Raw genomic sequence first — 14,996 nt, 5'->3', positions numbered from 1 at the left:
CAACTGGGCATTCTACCCTCCAGAAGAAGCACACAGAGAAGGGTTCAGATGACAATTGCAGGGTGCGGGTCTGTTCATGTGGAGAGAGGGGGGTCCTTGAAGTATTGGGGTCATGGGATTTGAAAGTTTTAAAGGTCAAAACCAGCACTTTGAATTGAGCCCAGAAATTAGTTGATAGCCAGTGCAAAGTTAGCCTCTCTGATCTTTCTAGTCTTTGGGAATAACAAGAAGGATTAACAAATGTAACCTCAAAAAACTCTTGAGACTGCAACCCCATGCACACTTACCTGGCAGTAAGACTCATTGAATGTAGGCGGACTTCAGAGTTCACCTGAGTAGGCTTATGCTGTTTAACTAAGAAAGTAGGTGGTAGCACATTGTGGGATAGAGAGCTTTCTCAATAATTGACAAATTTTGGAAACTTTAGAATAGACTCCAATCATTAGGAAAACTTAAGATTTCCATTAAGGATAGTTTCATGTGTGTCTTTACTGAGTGTCATTTCTCACTTTGTATCCTGGATATTAAACCAACTAAATGCTTAATTAAGACCTTTACTTTCTGCAAAGCTGGTAACTATAGTCCCCTAATTTTGATGAAATGGGAAACTGATTAATTAGAAGCTTCTTGGTTTGATTGCTTAACCCATGAATGGGCTGTATGCACAGACAAAATATTGGTTAATACCTCATCTTATTAAGCTGAGATATGATCATTTGAACTGGGCCATTATTTTAAATAAGGGTAGCGATTGAGACAGTTTGGTTGCATAGGGTTGTTTAAATCAATATACTTAAATTAGTCATATCAATTTATTTCAGTAGGTTTATGCTGGGTATCACTTAGCTGTATACAAACCTTCTCATTCTTTTATATTTAAGCTAGTCAATTAATTACTCTTTTATCATCCTTTAAGAAAAACCCACACCATACAGTAGTATAATATCGAACATTCTCTGACTACTGTTGTCCCTATATTGACAGATCATGTTGAACTCCTTGCACAAGTATGAGCCTAGGATTCATATAGTGAGAGTTGGTGGCCCGCAGCGAATGATCACCAGTCATTCTTTCCCGGAGACCCAGTTTATAGCTGTGACAGCTTACCAAAACGAAGAGGTAGGAACAAAACGAGGACGGGCCCTGCATGGATTTTCCTTCTTTGATGCACCAAAGGACAATTTTGTGGCATTAAGGAAGGGGATGCTAAGGTGGTAGTGGGAAATGTTGATTGTGTACAAGAATTTAAAAGGATGCCATGAAAGAGATGTAAGAATTGTTCATCTCCACCGAGAACTGGACAGTTAAAAAGCAGCGGAGTGTCTGGAAGGTAGGTAGATTGGGAGAGATGTTGTAAGTATAAGAAGACTAAGCCGAGTAAGATTTGTGTACTGTATTGTGTATTTCCTTGATTGAAGGAAAGAGGTTTTGAAGACAAGATTTGAGCAGCTATCAGCCAGAGATATTTAATCATAGTAGGGACAGCTGCATATTCCTGCTTTGCAGGGGATTGGACTAGATGATCTGCAGGGTCCCTTGCAACTCTATAATTCTAAGGAAGGCTTAGAGGTCTGCACAAATAATTCTATATAACTTGTTTGTTTCATATCTCTATTAAAAAGCAACCCCTTTGCTGCATTTTCAGTTGAATGTCAAATGAGCTTGTTCAGTTAAATGTTTCCTTTTATTCAGACAAAGTAGAGCAACACTACTGTAGTTTCTGACCTTATGCCTTCACATCACAGCCTTGTTTGTAGAAAATTCTAATTAAATGTTGGACTTTTTTTTCCAATCCCCCACTCCCGAACTATGTGGAATTTGATTTTAAATAAGATGTGTTTAAAATCTTCACCAAATTTAATATGTTGTGCTGAGCCAATGAATCAGGCTAAAATATAATTAAATGTTCACAGATTCTCAATACATGCAAGATTTTGAGCTTATTTAATGTAGAAAATAGTTTCAAGGTGACAGCATGATCAAACATTCTCATTTTGGAAAACTCCCTGTAAACAGATTGTTAGACTCAAGAGAACCTAGATTGTGTACTGTTAACACCAAACAACTTTTCACAGGCTGTAAATTGAGAGAGGATGTAAAAATCAATATTTTAAAATGTTTGATTGCATCCCCCCACCCTGTCAGCTGAAAAAAGTACTGGAAAATCCCAAACTTGATTACTTAATGTGAGAAAATAACTATTGAAATATCAAGAGTAGCTTCACCATGGACCAATATGTGATGTTATTTATGTTGCTGCATAACTTTAACCTGTACTATAACCTAAAAGCACACAGTTTCTCATTTAGAGTAGTGTAAAGGAATGTAAATAATGTGATTGCTTAGTTGCCAAGATAGGGTAAAGAGTTGCTTGGGTATGTTTATATAAATTTTAATCTTGCTTTATATGTGTCCTCTTTCTAAGAATGTAATAAGTAACCACCAGTCTAGCCTGTTGTGTCTGAATCAGTTGCTAAAGTTTAATCATAACTATTATATTTCTAGCTTTCAGTATCCAATTAAACACAGGAGCAGATTCAGGATTTGTTGTCATTACAGTTTCTGGGTCAACATTTTATGAAAAATGTTATTTTCAGAACTGATACCAAAGTAGTATAACTAATCAAACTGCATAAGCAGCAGTAACACTTAAACATTGTTTTCCCCCAAAAGCTGGAAATGAAGGCAAGCCCACCAAATGTATTTGCTTATTTAGGAAATTTTATAAACAAGTCATTAAAAAGCCCTCAAGTGGTGTATATTTTTTATTTCCAAAGATGGAAATGTGTATTTGCCTCTAAACACCGCTTTCAGCATAAATAATTTCCAAAACAGTATGTGCGGGGGCGGGGGATGGGGACACACATTTTCCAATATCGCGTTATGTGAAACACACAATGAGCAATTAAGGAGCCCGAAACCAAATTGTTGACCAGTCTTCTGTTAATTCTGCAAGCAGCACTTGCTGTTTCCCACATATGAAATTTTAACTTCTTGTGTTTCCTTGAATAACAACTGGTAAAGGTGTGATACTAGTCCTTTGCTGTTATATTATGTATGCTCGATTAATAACTCAAAAGATGTTCTAGTTACAGGTAGGTAGCTGTATTGGTCTGCCATAGTCGAAACAAAATAAAAAATTCCTCCCAGTAGCACCTCAGAGACCAACTAAGTTTGTTTTTGGTATGAGCTTTCGTGTGCATGCACACGAGGTATCTGAAGAAGTGTGCATGCACATGAAAGCTCATACCAAAAACAAACTTAGTTGGTCTCTAAGGTGCTGCTGGGAGGAATTTTTTTAAAATTTTGTTTCAAAAGATGTTAACTACTATGTTTTTAATGTGACCGTAATATTCATGATCAAGGTATTTTTCACTGTTGTGTTACCCAGAAACCTGAAACTTTTTATAACTGTTTTTAGTGTATCCCCCCCTCTTATGTACTTCCTTAACAGGATAATAAAACCAGGCATTTAAATCAGGCAAAGGGGTGGGGGGAGGTTATGGTGGAGAGAATGTTTTCAAAGTATGCTGTTGCAGTGTGTGAGCTGTTTAGCTGCTGTTTTGTTAATTCCATTCTGAGCCATTTCCCCACTAGAAACCATTGTGAACTACCCAGGGGAGGGTAGAAATGTTGTGTGACTACTTTATGAAAAAAATGTGTTAAAATGTCATTTGAATTTGAGACTTTTTGTTTGTGTTTTTTTTAGATAACAGCTTTAAAAATTAAGTACAATCCCTTTGCAAAAGCTTTTCTTGATGCAAAAGAAAGGTGAGATCTGTTGTCTGCTTTCAGTTGTATTTAAGAATCATATTTCTGCAAAGAATTAAATCTTTTTTGGCTACAAAATATGATTTCTTTGGCAGAAGTGACCACAAGGACATGATGGATGAAGTGGGAGATGGTCAGCAGTCAGGGTATTCGCAATGTATGTCTAAGCTCTCTTCTGAAAATTATTTTATAGTATGCCTCCAAAATCAGTTCTTCTTTGCTCAGGTACCTTTTTTGCTATGTATCTAAGGATATTTTACATAAATATAGTACAAGTCAAAGTGTTGACTTGTAAATGTGCCCTTTTCCAAAACATTGTAGCTACTTTTGTTTCTTTTGCCTATATCTATGGGTTTGCATTTTTCTAATTGTGTGCCGTATATTTAATCACAAAGACCACCAACAGTATATTTTTAAAAGTTCTTATAGTGAGATCCATTAGTGTAGTAGGGCTCAACCTTTTTTTTATGCCCCTGCTCCTTCTGAACATTGAGGGAGAAGAAGAATCTGCACCCAGTTTCCCCAAAGCACACACTGGGGAACAATGGGATTGTGAACAATTAAGTAATACAATATGGGATGTATTCACAACTAACTTTTACTCAGAGTAGACCCACTGAAATTAATGGACTTAACTTAGTCACATTCATTAATTTCAGTGGGTCTGCTCTGAGTAAAACTTAATTAAATTCCAACCTATTGTACACTGGCAACTACCTTCTTGAGCCAGGATAGAATTTGTACATTTCATAATGCCTTGCCCAAAAGTAAACCTATGCCTGCAAACAGTCCATATCCCACTGAAGTTGTCACTGAAACTCTTGATTGCTTTTAATGGCAGAGGCCTGTATCTATAATCTTTGATGTAGGGAAGAAAGCACGGAAGCCTTTATATCCATGGCACTGAAAACAGACTGGAAATACAGAAGAACAGCTAGTGCAGTTTCACTGCCCTAAATGAATAAAATGCAAACACTAGGCCAAACATCTCACAAATTCTGAAAGAGGCTCTTTGAAATCCCCTTGAAATCTATGAATGCTGGCAGTAGTGTAAAGTTTTTGGGTATTTTAGTGTGATGTTACCCTTGCTGGAAGTGGAATGCAGAGTTTGATGACATCACAAGCGGGGCAATTATTCCTATTTATTTATTTATGTCGTTTATATAGTGTCTTTCTCCCAAGTTGGGATTCAGGGCAGCTTACAACATAGTCATAGAAGCAAACTAGTTAAACCAATAATTGAAATACAGCCTGGTTGTTGGGGGAGGGGGGAGAACTTATAACAATGATGCCATTTTTGTAGCTCCTCTGTAAATAAAAGGATTTAGTTACATGGTGCTCCGGGACATCAGTTGCTCACAGGTCTTGTTGGCCTAGTGAAATGTCTCCTCTTCTTGCAGTAGGTGGCTGGCTGATTCCTGGAACAGGGACTCTGTGTCCTCCTGCCAATCCTCACCCACAGTTTGGAGCGCCTCTGTCACTCTCCCCTGCTCACAGTTGCGAAAGGTACTCATCCCTGAGGAATCACCGCCCTGCCCCTTATCCGAATCCATACACTCATAGAACCAATTCTCCAAGTAAGTTTTTTTTATTTATTACTGGCCTCTGGTGGTTTGCTATTGTGGGGAATCAACTGACTGATCAAATACCAACATGAACATAGAGAATGGACAAAAAACTGTTCATAGTGCACTCGATGACTGTTGTCAAGAAGTAGCATACAGTGATTTGATTTATTTTTCACTCTGCCTTGTTGCTTATTAATGCTTTGTGTGTGCGTGAGCCAAGTGATTTTTGTTTTACTTCTCCTTGACAAGCTTATTATTAATATCATTTATTGTTCATTCTCTGTGGGAATCTGGTATATGCCTATTTCTCAGATGTACACCAATGCTGGCAAGAAGCAGCACTCAGTTAGAGACTGTCTGTGCCCAAAGCCTTTTCCTTGCTGAACCAGGTACCTGAATCAAAACACTTGTCTGTGCATAATTCCATCTATAGTCCACAAACAAAACCAAAGGAGTAAAACAAATCACTTTGACTCTCCCGCTCCTTGCCAAGTATAAATATAAATATTTCTAGAGCATATATTTGCACCTGAAATAAGGGCTGCACTTCTCATACAGATGCTTTCCTTTACAGCAGCATATGGTGATAGCTCTTCAGCCTGCCTTTCTATGCTCCAATCCCATGACAACTGGTCCAGTTTAGGTGTCCCACCCCCGACAAGCATGCTGCCTATGAGTCACAGTACCGGTCCACCAACCAGCTCCAGGTAGGCTGTATTCCCTGAGCAAGGAAGCCATCAAATTTCTATAATCTGGAATGTGGACTTTTTCATTAGGAAAACTGCTGAGGAAGGAACACTGATATTGGGTGTGGGAAATCTCTGGCCTGAAAGCCTAATTAGGCCCAGCACACATCCCAGTTGGGCCCGTTAGGCCATTTCCCCCAAACCATACCAACCTGCCCCATACCTGAAGTAAGTTGTGCCCACAAAAGATTTGTTTTTTTGTTTTGAGTCAGTAGACATCATTGTGGTGTCAGGTGATTTACAGGTGGGCGTCTCACCCACCTGTCAAAATGACCTGTGTGTGTTGGGGTATTTGGAATCCAGCCCACTGGACAGAACATGTTCTCCACACCTGACTTGCAAGGAGGCTAAAGGGGTTACAATTAGTTTTTTTAAAGGAGTGGGGGATGCAACTACTTCTCCTTCCTATGGACTTGTCTTAAGGGCCTCGGATGAGGTGGGGCTTTATTTCCCTTTGAAGGATTTCCCAATTCGGTTGAAGACCCTAAAATTCTGCTGTAAACCTAATCTGCATACTAATTGTCAAAAATAGGGAAAATATAATTCTAAGACAGGGGTCCTGAAACTATGGCTTCTGAACCTGGCCAGGGTTCTGAACCTGGCCTGCCCGGGCAGAGCCAGCACCGCCCCCTTCCCTGGGCCTTATTCCCGATGGAAGCAGGTGCAGGATTGCCACTGCCCCATTTCCCCATTACAAGCTCTAAAACGCGCTTGCAACCAGGTTAACCTCCGAGGGGCTTGCTCATGAACAAACGAGACGGGCATTCATCTGATCCGGCCGTGTCTCAGTGCCCCTACCTTGGCAGCCACCTCTGCCACTTGCGGGTCTCCTCTGAGGAGGAGGCGCCACACTGAAAGCCCCACAGAGCAGGCTTGTTCTGCGGGAAGGGAGGCAACAAAGGCGAGCCCTCGCTTGCGCTGCCGGCCCGCCCTCCTTCTCACTTCCCTTCCTTTGGGAATTGGGAAATAGGAGGAGAGAACAGATCGTGTATGTCCCCACTTCGAGTGCTCCAGGCTAAGTGAGCCTTTGGCTGGATCCAGCTGCAGCATTCTCCAGATTTTCACAGCTTCTCCTACCCTTTTGCGCTAAGCAAGTTTCCAACCATTGTTCCACCTAGCTCAGTATTGCCTACACTGACTGGCAGCAGTTTCAGTCAGTCAGGGCTTAATAGAGTAGCATAGGAAGGAGGCTCTTTGTATGATACACCCAACCAGTGCTTTTTTTCCCCGGGGGGGGGTGCAGGGGGACGCATACCCCTAAACATTTTGTATTGCACTGCAAATAAAATATGTGCAGTGTGCATAGGAATTCATTCATATGTTTTTTCAAACTGTAGTCCAGCCCCCACCAGTGTCTGAGGGACAGTGAACTGGCCCCCTGTTTAAAAAGTTTGAGGACCCCTGTTCTAAGAGCTGTTGGGTATTTTAATGTTCTATGGCTGCCAGCAGGATTCCAGAGGGACTGTGTGCAAGCAAACAAATTCTGTAACATTTCTCCATTTTGCAGAATGGCCAAATGAGTCGGTACCATAATATAGAAATTACTATGTACCACCAAGTTGGAGGAAGGGATTCATAATTATCTGATGTTAGAACCCAGTGTGACATCTTCTATCCCCACTCTTGCAGCTGGGGCTTGGAGGCTGGAAGAATAAACTCTCCAAGGCTATGCAATGCCTACGTGACTGGAGAGAGTCCAAGTTCAACATTCTGTTCAGGAGGCAAGACTGGGGGCCCAAATCAAGCTTGCATTCTGAAATCTTTCTTTCTTTCTCTTGCAGCCAGTATCCCAACCTGTGGTCTGTCAGCAACAGCACCGTCTCACCTGTGTCACAGTCAGGTGGGATGCCCAGTGGGATAGGATCCCAGTTTTTACGAGGCTCCACGACCCACTATCCCACCCTCCCTCATTCTGTCACCACCCCTTCCTCAGGATCTCCATTGTACGACAGTGGGAACCCCACAGACATTGCCGACAGTCAATATGATGCATCAGTGCATGCTAGACTTTCTTCTACATGGACTCCAGTCACAACGCCTTCTATGTAGGCCTTTCCTTTTGACAAAGGACTTTCTAGCTGCTCTAAACCAGGAATCCAGAAGTAACGTTTCAGGAGGGCAGACGGAAAAGGCACGAAGTATGCTAGCAGTAATTGCTTTATGCTCATCTCAGTATTAGAGTGTAATGATAGTGGCACAGACACCTTATGAAAGGGGTATGAAACTTGTTTGGCAGTGCAGTCCATGTCGGAAGTGTTTGCCATCCCTTTTTTCTTCTCTGCAGGTGAGAAATGTTGCCAACCCTGAGATATAAGGGCTCTCCTTTTTCAAAATAAGCCTTTTCAGTTTTCAAATTTCACCAGAAGCAAAATGCACCACAATGGCAATGGGCTGGTCATGGATTATATATTTTTTCCTCTTCTGAGCTGTGTATGTATATATATATATACACTCCATTGAGGAGTAAGAAATTACACCATGTATGTATCTCATTCAATGAGCAGTTGCAGAAGAGTGAGTGAACATTGAGAAGTAACCTGCATGTTTTCTAGACTCGAGTGCTTGATCTGTGCTGGCTTGCATATTCATTGCTTGGTGACAGCAACTTCGTGTGAACTTCCACTGAGTGATGACTTCTCATTTGCTGCTCTTTTATTGCGCTTTATCATTAGACACATTTTCCAGCCCAGATTGTGCCAGGCCCATAATGAATGGGTTAGGTGAGTAGTTCACCTTGAGCGTAAATTGTACTTTCATACTAAACAGCTTGAGGTTTGGGTGGTGGCTTGACCTGTTGGACACTGCAGGTGATATTTGAATCTGGGAAAGAAAAGAATGGTTTGTCACATGTGGAGTGATGTGAATTGGCCCCAAATGATGAGATTTCTTGTTAGAAATACCTAGATGGAATCAGCATTAAAGGACGATAGCTAGCTAGAATAAAAAGTGCACTACTATAATGGACATGCCTTGACCATATTATTTCCCCTAATTTGCAGATTTATGCACAACTTTATGTTTATTTCTTTGTAACTTTTGAAATGACAATCAAAAAGAGCTCTTCCCTGCATAACAAATGCAGTTTTTGAAGTTTTACAGATCCGTTCTTGTTGTTTAAAGTGCCTCTTTGTATAGTGTGCTCTGTTCTTGTGCAGTGTAATCTTACGTATGTTTGCTCAGAAGTAAGACCGTAGTGGGACTTACGGTACTGTGAGGTAAGTGTGCCCAGGATTAATTGCAGTCTTAAAGCTGATTCACTGCAATAGTTCCTGTACAAATACTTGTTTTGCCACGTTTACACATTGCATATACTCGGTGAGAAGCCATTGCAAGCAAAACAGTGAGAAACAATCGTTTTATCAATATGTGTACAAATGGTGAAACTGTCATGCATTCATTTGCCATACACAATCATATGCAGGCTATCTGTATGTGGTTTTCCTATATGAAGTGATACCTGTTTAGGAAATTGGGGTATGTCTGTGTAATATAGCTTACCTTTAAAGAGAGGGTTGCAAATGATTTTTAGCCTATTTAAAGGGCTGTTGTCTAAGGGCTGTTTGAAGACCTTTAATTTTAATATACTTGAAACCAGGCTCAAAGTAGAAAGTGCACATTTGAGAACTTTTTTTCTAATTTATTTTATTTCAGTATTGTCCGCCAATGAGCAATATTTATTTGTTAGTATAAGCTTTTGTATATGTGTATATGCTTTTTCTGTGTACTTACAGGGATGAGAGTTTGTAGTCCTTCTGATATTGTTGGACTCTCATAAGCCCCAGCCATTGTTGCCAGTGATCAGGAGTTAAGGTCCAGCAACCTCGAGGGCCACAGACTCCTCATCCTTAGTTTACTGTATCTTAAGACAATCACCTGGGGGACACTTCTCCCAACAACACTTTTTGAATGTGTCAGAATGGCGCTGCCTTTTCAGGTTAGCAAAGCCAAGCCACATTGTTGTCTTGGGTCTTATAATTCTATTCATATTAACAGAATTTTGCATCCTCAGAGGGCTGGAGACAAATTCCACTATAGGCCAAGGTGGTGGAGGCATAGCTGCCAAGTTATCCCTTTTTTACAGGGATTTTCCCTTATGCTGAATAGGCTTCCTCGCGAGAAAAGGGAAAACTTGGCAGCTATGGGTGGAGGGCTTTGATTTCATTGCTTACAAACTGCTAGCAACAAGAAAGCCAACACCGTTGTGGCCATCAATGGATGTTATGCCGTGTGTCAATATAATGTAAATAAGCTCTCGTGTTTTATTGTGAAAGCTAATCTTGTAAATTAAGTCTATGCAATTATTATTTAGTGCCTTCTGTGGTTAGCAAAACTGTATGTAATTGTGCTTTTGTCATTTTAAATGTATTCAGTTAAACTGCAAAATAAAGTAGTACATTTCCTTAATAAACCAAATGCTTAGCTGCCAGTTGTTGCGAATACTTCACTTGTGTCACACCAACAAATAGATTACTTTATGGCACAAGAACCTCTAGACTGAAACAACTGGGTGATACTTATTATTGTACTATTCCGTATGACAGAAGCCAAAGACAGAGACTGTAACCAAACGTAGCCTACAAAGATGCAGCAGTACAGCCAAGGTGCCTGAGTTTCTGCAACTTGACTGAATTGTTTATTACTTGCAGTAATTTCAGAGAACATTTGTTTCACAGCTAGACAGTTATATTCTGTAGGCAGCAACAATAGTTTTTTAACATGTAGTGCATATGAATATGTAGTGCATATGCCCATACTTACCTTTCTTGGCTAAAATGGATGGATTGGGCAATCATCAGATGTCAACCCTCAGTTCCCAAGGGCATACCTCCTTATTCTCATCTTCCAACAGAATCTCTTTTGAGGATCGGGCTGCATCTTAGCAACCAGTGCTAATGGAAATGTTACTCATATCGTTGTTGGCATCTGGCTAGAGAGACAATGGAGTGCGTCTCCAGGGGTGAAGTCAAACTGCTGCATTAGCAGCACTGAAGTGACCTTCCTGGGGCACAAGCCTGGGCAGTATGTATGGAGGTCCTGGGTTACCAAGACGACATGACCCCCTCCTCCTGGTGTGGCCCAAAGGAAAGCAGAGAGCAATGTGTTTCACACCAGCTTGGTTGCAGGAGTTGCCAGAAAGAGATGTACAAGGCGCCATCCAACCGCCTTAGGGACTACACTCCAAAGTTGTGCAGAGTTTACTCCTTAGCCTTTTCTTCTCCCAAAGATGTCCCACAAAGCAGTGGAAACTTACAGTCAGAGTTTTCTTTCTCCTGGATGGGCTACCTTCCCAGGTTGATGAGCCTCATCTGCCCCCCACCTGCCTGTACAGCACATGCAGAGGGAAACTGCCTTCTGGACCATTGGTCTCATCCCTCATCCCCCAGAGGCTGCCTTCACATGCAGGGGAGGTCCCTAACTCACTGAGGGTTTGAGACCCCTCATCTACCCTCACTTGATTTAGCCAGTCAGTCAAAGCTGTTTCAAGGGTGTGGCCACTGTTGCACACTGACAGATTATAGGAGCCACAAGTGGGAGATGAGTGCAGAGTGGGGAACAACTAAGGGTGGACAAACTACCCCAGAAGGAGCACAATGTGTCCCCCACCAGAGGTGCAACCCATCCCTTACCACCTCAAATACCCCAACTCATTCCATAATGTCATAAAATATAAACTCAACTTTCCAAACAAGATCCATTCAAGACCAGCTTTTGTTTACCCAGGGAGTCTCTTCCTCCCCATGTAGCAAGCAATTTTATCAAAGAAGACTCAGTGAAAGGGAGTGTGGCTGTCACAGGCATCCTTTGCTTCCCATCACCCCCTGACTGCTCTGCTAGTGACATGGGTGGCGCTGTGGACTAAACCACTGAGCCTCTTGGGCTTGCCAATCACCCTGTGACGGGGTGAGTTCCCGTTGCTCTGTCCCAGCTCCTGCCAACCTAGCAGTTCGAAAGCATGCCAGTGCAGGTAGATAAACAGGTACTGCTCTGCTGCAACCACCAGTGGCGCTGAGATTGCAGAACTGCAGGGAAACATAATCCGGCCCCAGCAATAGGCCAGAGGACTAAGGGCTGTTTGCACAGCTGTGTGTGCATAGTTGTGGTTGTTTTTAATTTAGATTTATTTTGAAGATTTCCAAACTGCTTGATCAAAGAGCTCTCCAAGCAGCATTGTTGCAAGCACTGTAATGCACTGTAAGCACTGGATATGGTTCTGTTGAAAAGAGATTTGCAGTGGTACCTCGGTTTATGAACACAATTGGTTCCGGAAGTCTGTTCATAAACTGAAGCGTTCGTAAACTGAAGCGAACTTTCCCATTGAAAGTAATGGAAAGTGAATTAATCCGTTCCAGATGGGTCCGTGGCATTCATAAACTGAAAATTCGTAAACTGAGGTGTTCATAAACCGAGGTTCCACATCGGTTTATACATCCTCAAAATAATAATAATACTCCACTCAGCTCCTCAAAGACTTTCCCCAGGTCTCAAGCAAGCAAGATGAAGAGGATGTTCTTGATATAACAAGTGACTGCCTCTGAGGATGCAGTGTTTCCATTCCTCTCTTGGTCTTCAGTGTGTTGGGAACAGCTTCTCTGTACATATTCGGAATGAAAGAAACATGGATAGAACTTCCTAGTTGATGACTTCTAAGCTCCTGTATGATGCCTATATATTCCCACCCCCCAAGGAAATAGCAAACTGGGGGAAGAAATTTGAGGGAAGGTGTTAAACATTCTTCCCGCACATTTCCACATCCAAGTTAGGGTCTCCCATAGAAATAAGGATCTTCAGATGAAAGGTGGTATAATTTTAATAATAATAATAATAATAATAAATCTGTGTCTGACCTGTGTAATGAACTGGACACCAGACAATAAACTGAAGCTCAATCCAGATAAGAATGAGACTATTTTGGTGGGTGGTTCGCCTGTCCAGATGAGTGGACTGCATCCTGTTCTGGATTGGGTTACACTCCCCTTGAATGAGCAGGTGTTTAGCCTGAAAGTACTTTTGGTTTCAGCACTATCACTGGAGACACAAGCAGGTTGGAGTGCCTTCTGCCAGCTTTGGCTGGCAGCTTAGCTCTGAGGCAATTAGGTGGGGATAGCCTGGTTTGGGGTGTCTATGTTCTGGGAACCTCTAGGTTAGACTACTACTGAATCCCATCCCACCCACCCCCAACACAGAGGAACACAGACTTTATTCATGGAATTTGGTGCCACAGGATGTGTTGATGGCCACCAGCTTAGTTGGCTTTAGGAAGGGAGGTTGGTAGCCATGGAGGATAAGTATCTCCAAGCCTACTGCTAGCCATGATAGCTATATGGAACCTCCCTAGGCAGGCTGCAATTGAAGGCCTGTTGTGACTGAATGGCAACAGAAGAGGGACCACATGACTTCCTTGCAGCCTTCCCATTGGCACCTGACTGGCCACTCTGGAAAAGAGGTTGCAGGATTACATGGATCTTTGGTCTGATCCAGCAGGGCTCTCCCTATGTTATCATGTTCCCTCACAACAGTGATCTTCTATGCTGTGTCAGAAACTTTAAAAACCTCCCTGATTCTCAGAAGCAGTGCACTATGCTCTGTGCAGAGCCGTAGTTCAAAAAGCTCAATTCTGTATTAAGTACTGTTGTATGCACAGAACTTTTATTCTTTAACTTCTAAGCATCCTTGTCTCAACACAATTTTATTGAGGGTTACAACTTCTGCAAGTTTTACAACTTTAAACAAACTACACCACATAAATACCAGCAGAGTGCTAGGCCCTGTGGCAAACATGGTAAATTGCTGATATATAATAAAATCAGAAGTGTTTGCACTAATTCCTAATACATTCTGTAAATTATTGGTTTGTTTGGTAACCACTTGCTTTTGCTGTACTCAGTAAGATTATTCCATCTTACCAAAAAGCTATCTTTGATTTTGTTCCCTAAATCTAAGGTAATGTGTTAGTTTACTAATAGTGGGGAATTCCCATAATTTCTCCATCCATTCTATACTAGAGGATGTATTTGCCAATCTCCATGGTTTTGCAAAAGGTATTCTAGCTGCAGGTAACATATAGGAAACTAATTCTTTGCATTGGCGGCTGAGTAGAACTTTGTCTTGAAATTTTCTGGATTGTAGCTCCTGTGTTGAGCCAAGTTTCACTGAAGTCCAGAGGGCTCCCTTCCATGTTTGGTTTTAGAGCTGGGGTGTAAGCAAACAAACAGGATATTTTCATTCCTTTAAACCCAGCAGAGCTCTCAGTGGAATGTAGTGTACTATTCCGTGGAGGGGGGTGAGGAATTTGGGCGCAAAGAAGCTATAGCCTTAATAGCATTCTTATTTACAATTGTTGACAAGTCTTTTTGCAAAGTTTATACAACTTCTGGAAACTTCAAACTTGCTGTCAGGCAACTAGTTCAGATTACACACACACGTGCTGAAAGAATGTGTAAGTTTTGTTGTTTTTGCCAGGGCACAAAGCCTAGCCTCACTCCCCACTGCTGTTGTAAGGTAAAGGTAAAAAAGGTAAAGGACCCATGGATGGTTAAGTCCAGTCAAAGGTGACTATGGGGTGTGGTGCTCATCTTGCTTTCAGGCCGAGGGAGCTGGCATTTGTCCACAGACAACTTTCTGGGCCATGCGGACAGCATGATTAAACCGCTTCTGGAGCAATGGAACACCGTGATGGAAACCAGAGCACATGGAAACGCTGTTTGCCTTCCCACCACAGCAGTACCTATTTATCTACTTGTACTGGCATGCTTTTGAAGTACTAGGTTGGCAGGAACTGGGACAGAACAACGGGGATTCAAAGTGCCAACCTTCCAATTGGCAAGCCCAAGAGGCTCAGTGGTTTAGACCACAGCCCCACCTTTTACTGCTGATGTACCTGGTGGTCATGTTCTACACATGTATCAATGTA

The 14,996-nt window shown here is 41.8% G+C and overlaps 1 protein-coding gene across 1 annotated transcript in view; it reads left to right on the top strand.

The window, feature by feature from the left end:
• TBXT (T-box transcription factor T) overlaps positions 1-10,627 on the top strand; it is a 12,811-nt gene extending 2,184 nt beyond the window's left edge. The window contains exons 3-8 of the mRNA XM_060273273.1: positions 985-1,119; positions 3,710-3,771; positions 3,867-3,928; positions 5,172-5,348; positions 5,914-6,046; positions 7,867-10,627. Coding sequence (XP_060129256.1) covers positions 985-1,119; positions 3,710-3,771; positions 3,867-3,928; positions 5,172-5,348; positions 5,914-6,046; positions 7,867-8,134 — 837 coding nt within the window. The 3' untranslated portion in view covers positions 8,135-10,627. The remainder of the gene's footprint in view (positions 1-984; positions 1,120-3,709; positions 3,772-3,866; positions 3,929-5,171; positions 5,349-5,913; positions 6,047-7,866) is intronic.
• The last annotated feature ends 4,369 nt before the right edge of the window (positions 10,628-14,996 follow it).

This window comes from Zootoca vivipara, chromosome 3, assembly GCF_963506605.1.
Source record: "Zootoca vivipara chromosome 3, rZooViv1.1, whole genome shotgun sequence".
NCBI classification, from domain to species: Eukaryota; Metazoa; Chordata; class Lepidosauria; order Squamata; family Lacertidae; genus Zootoca; species Zootoca vivipara.
The sequence above is the reverse complement of the archived record's forward strand: the minus strand, read 5'-3'. Positions and strand labels throughout refer to the sequence as shown.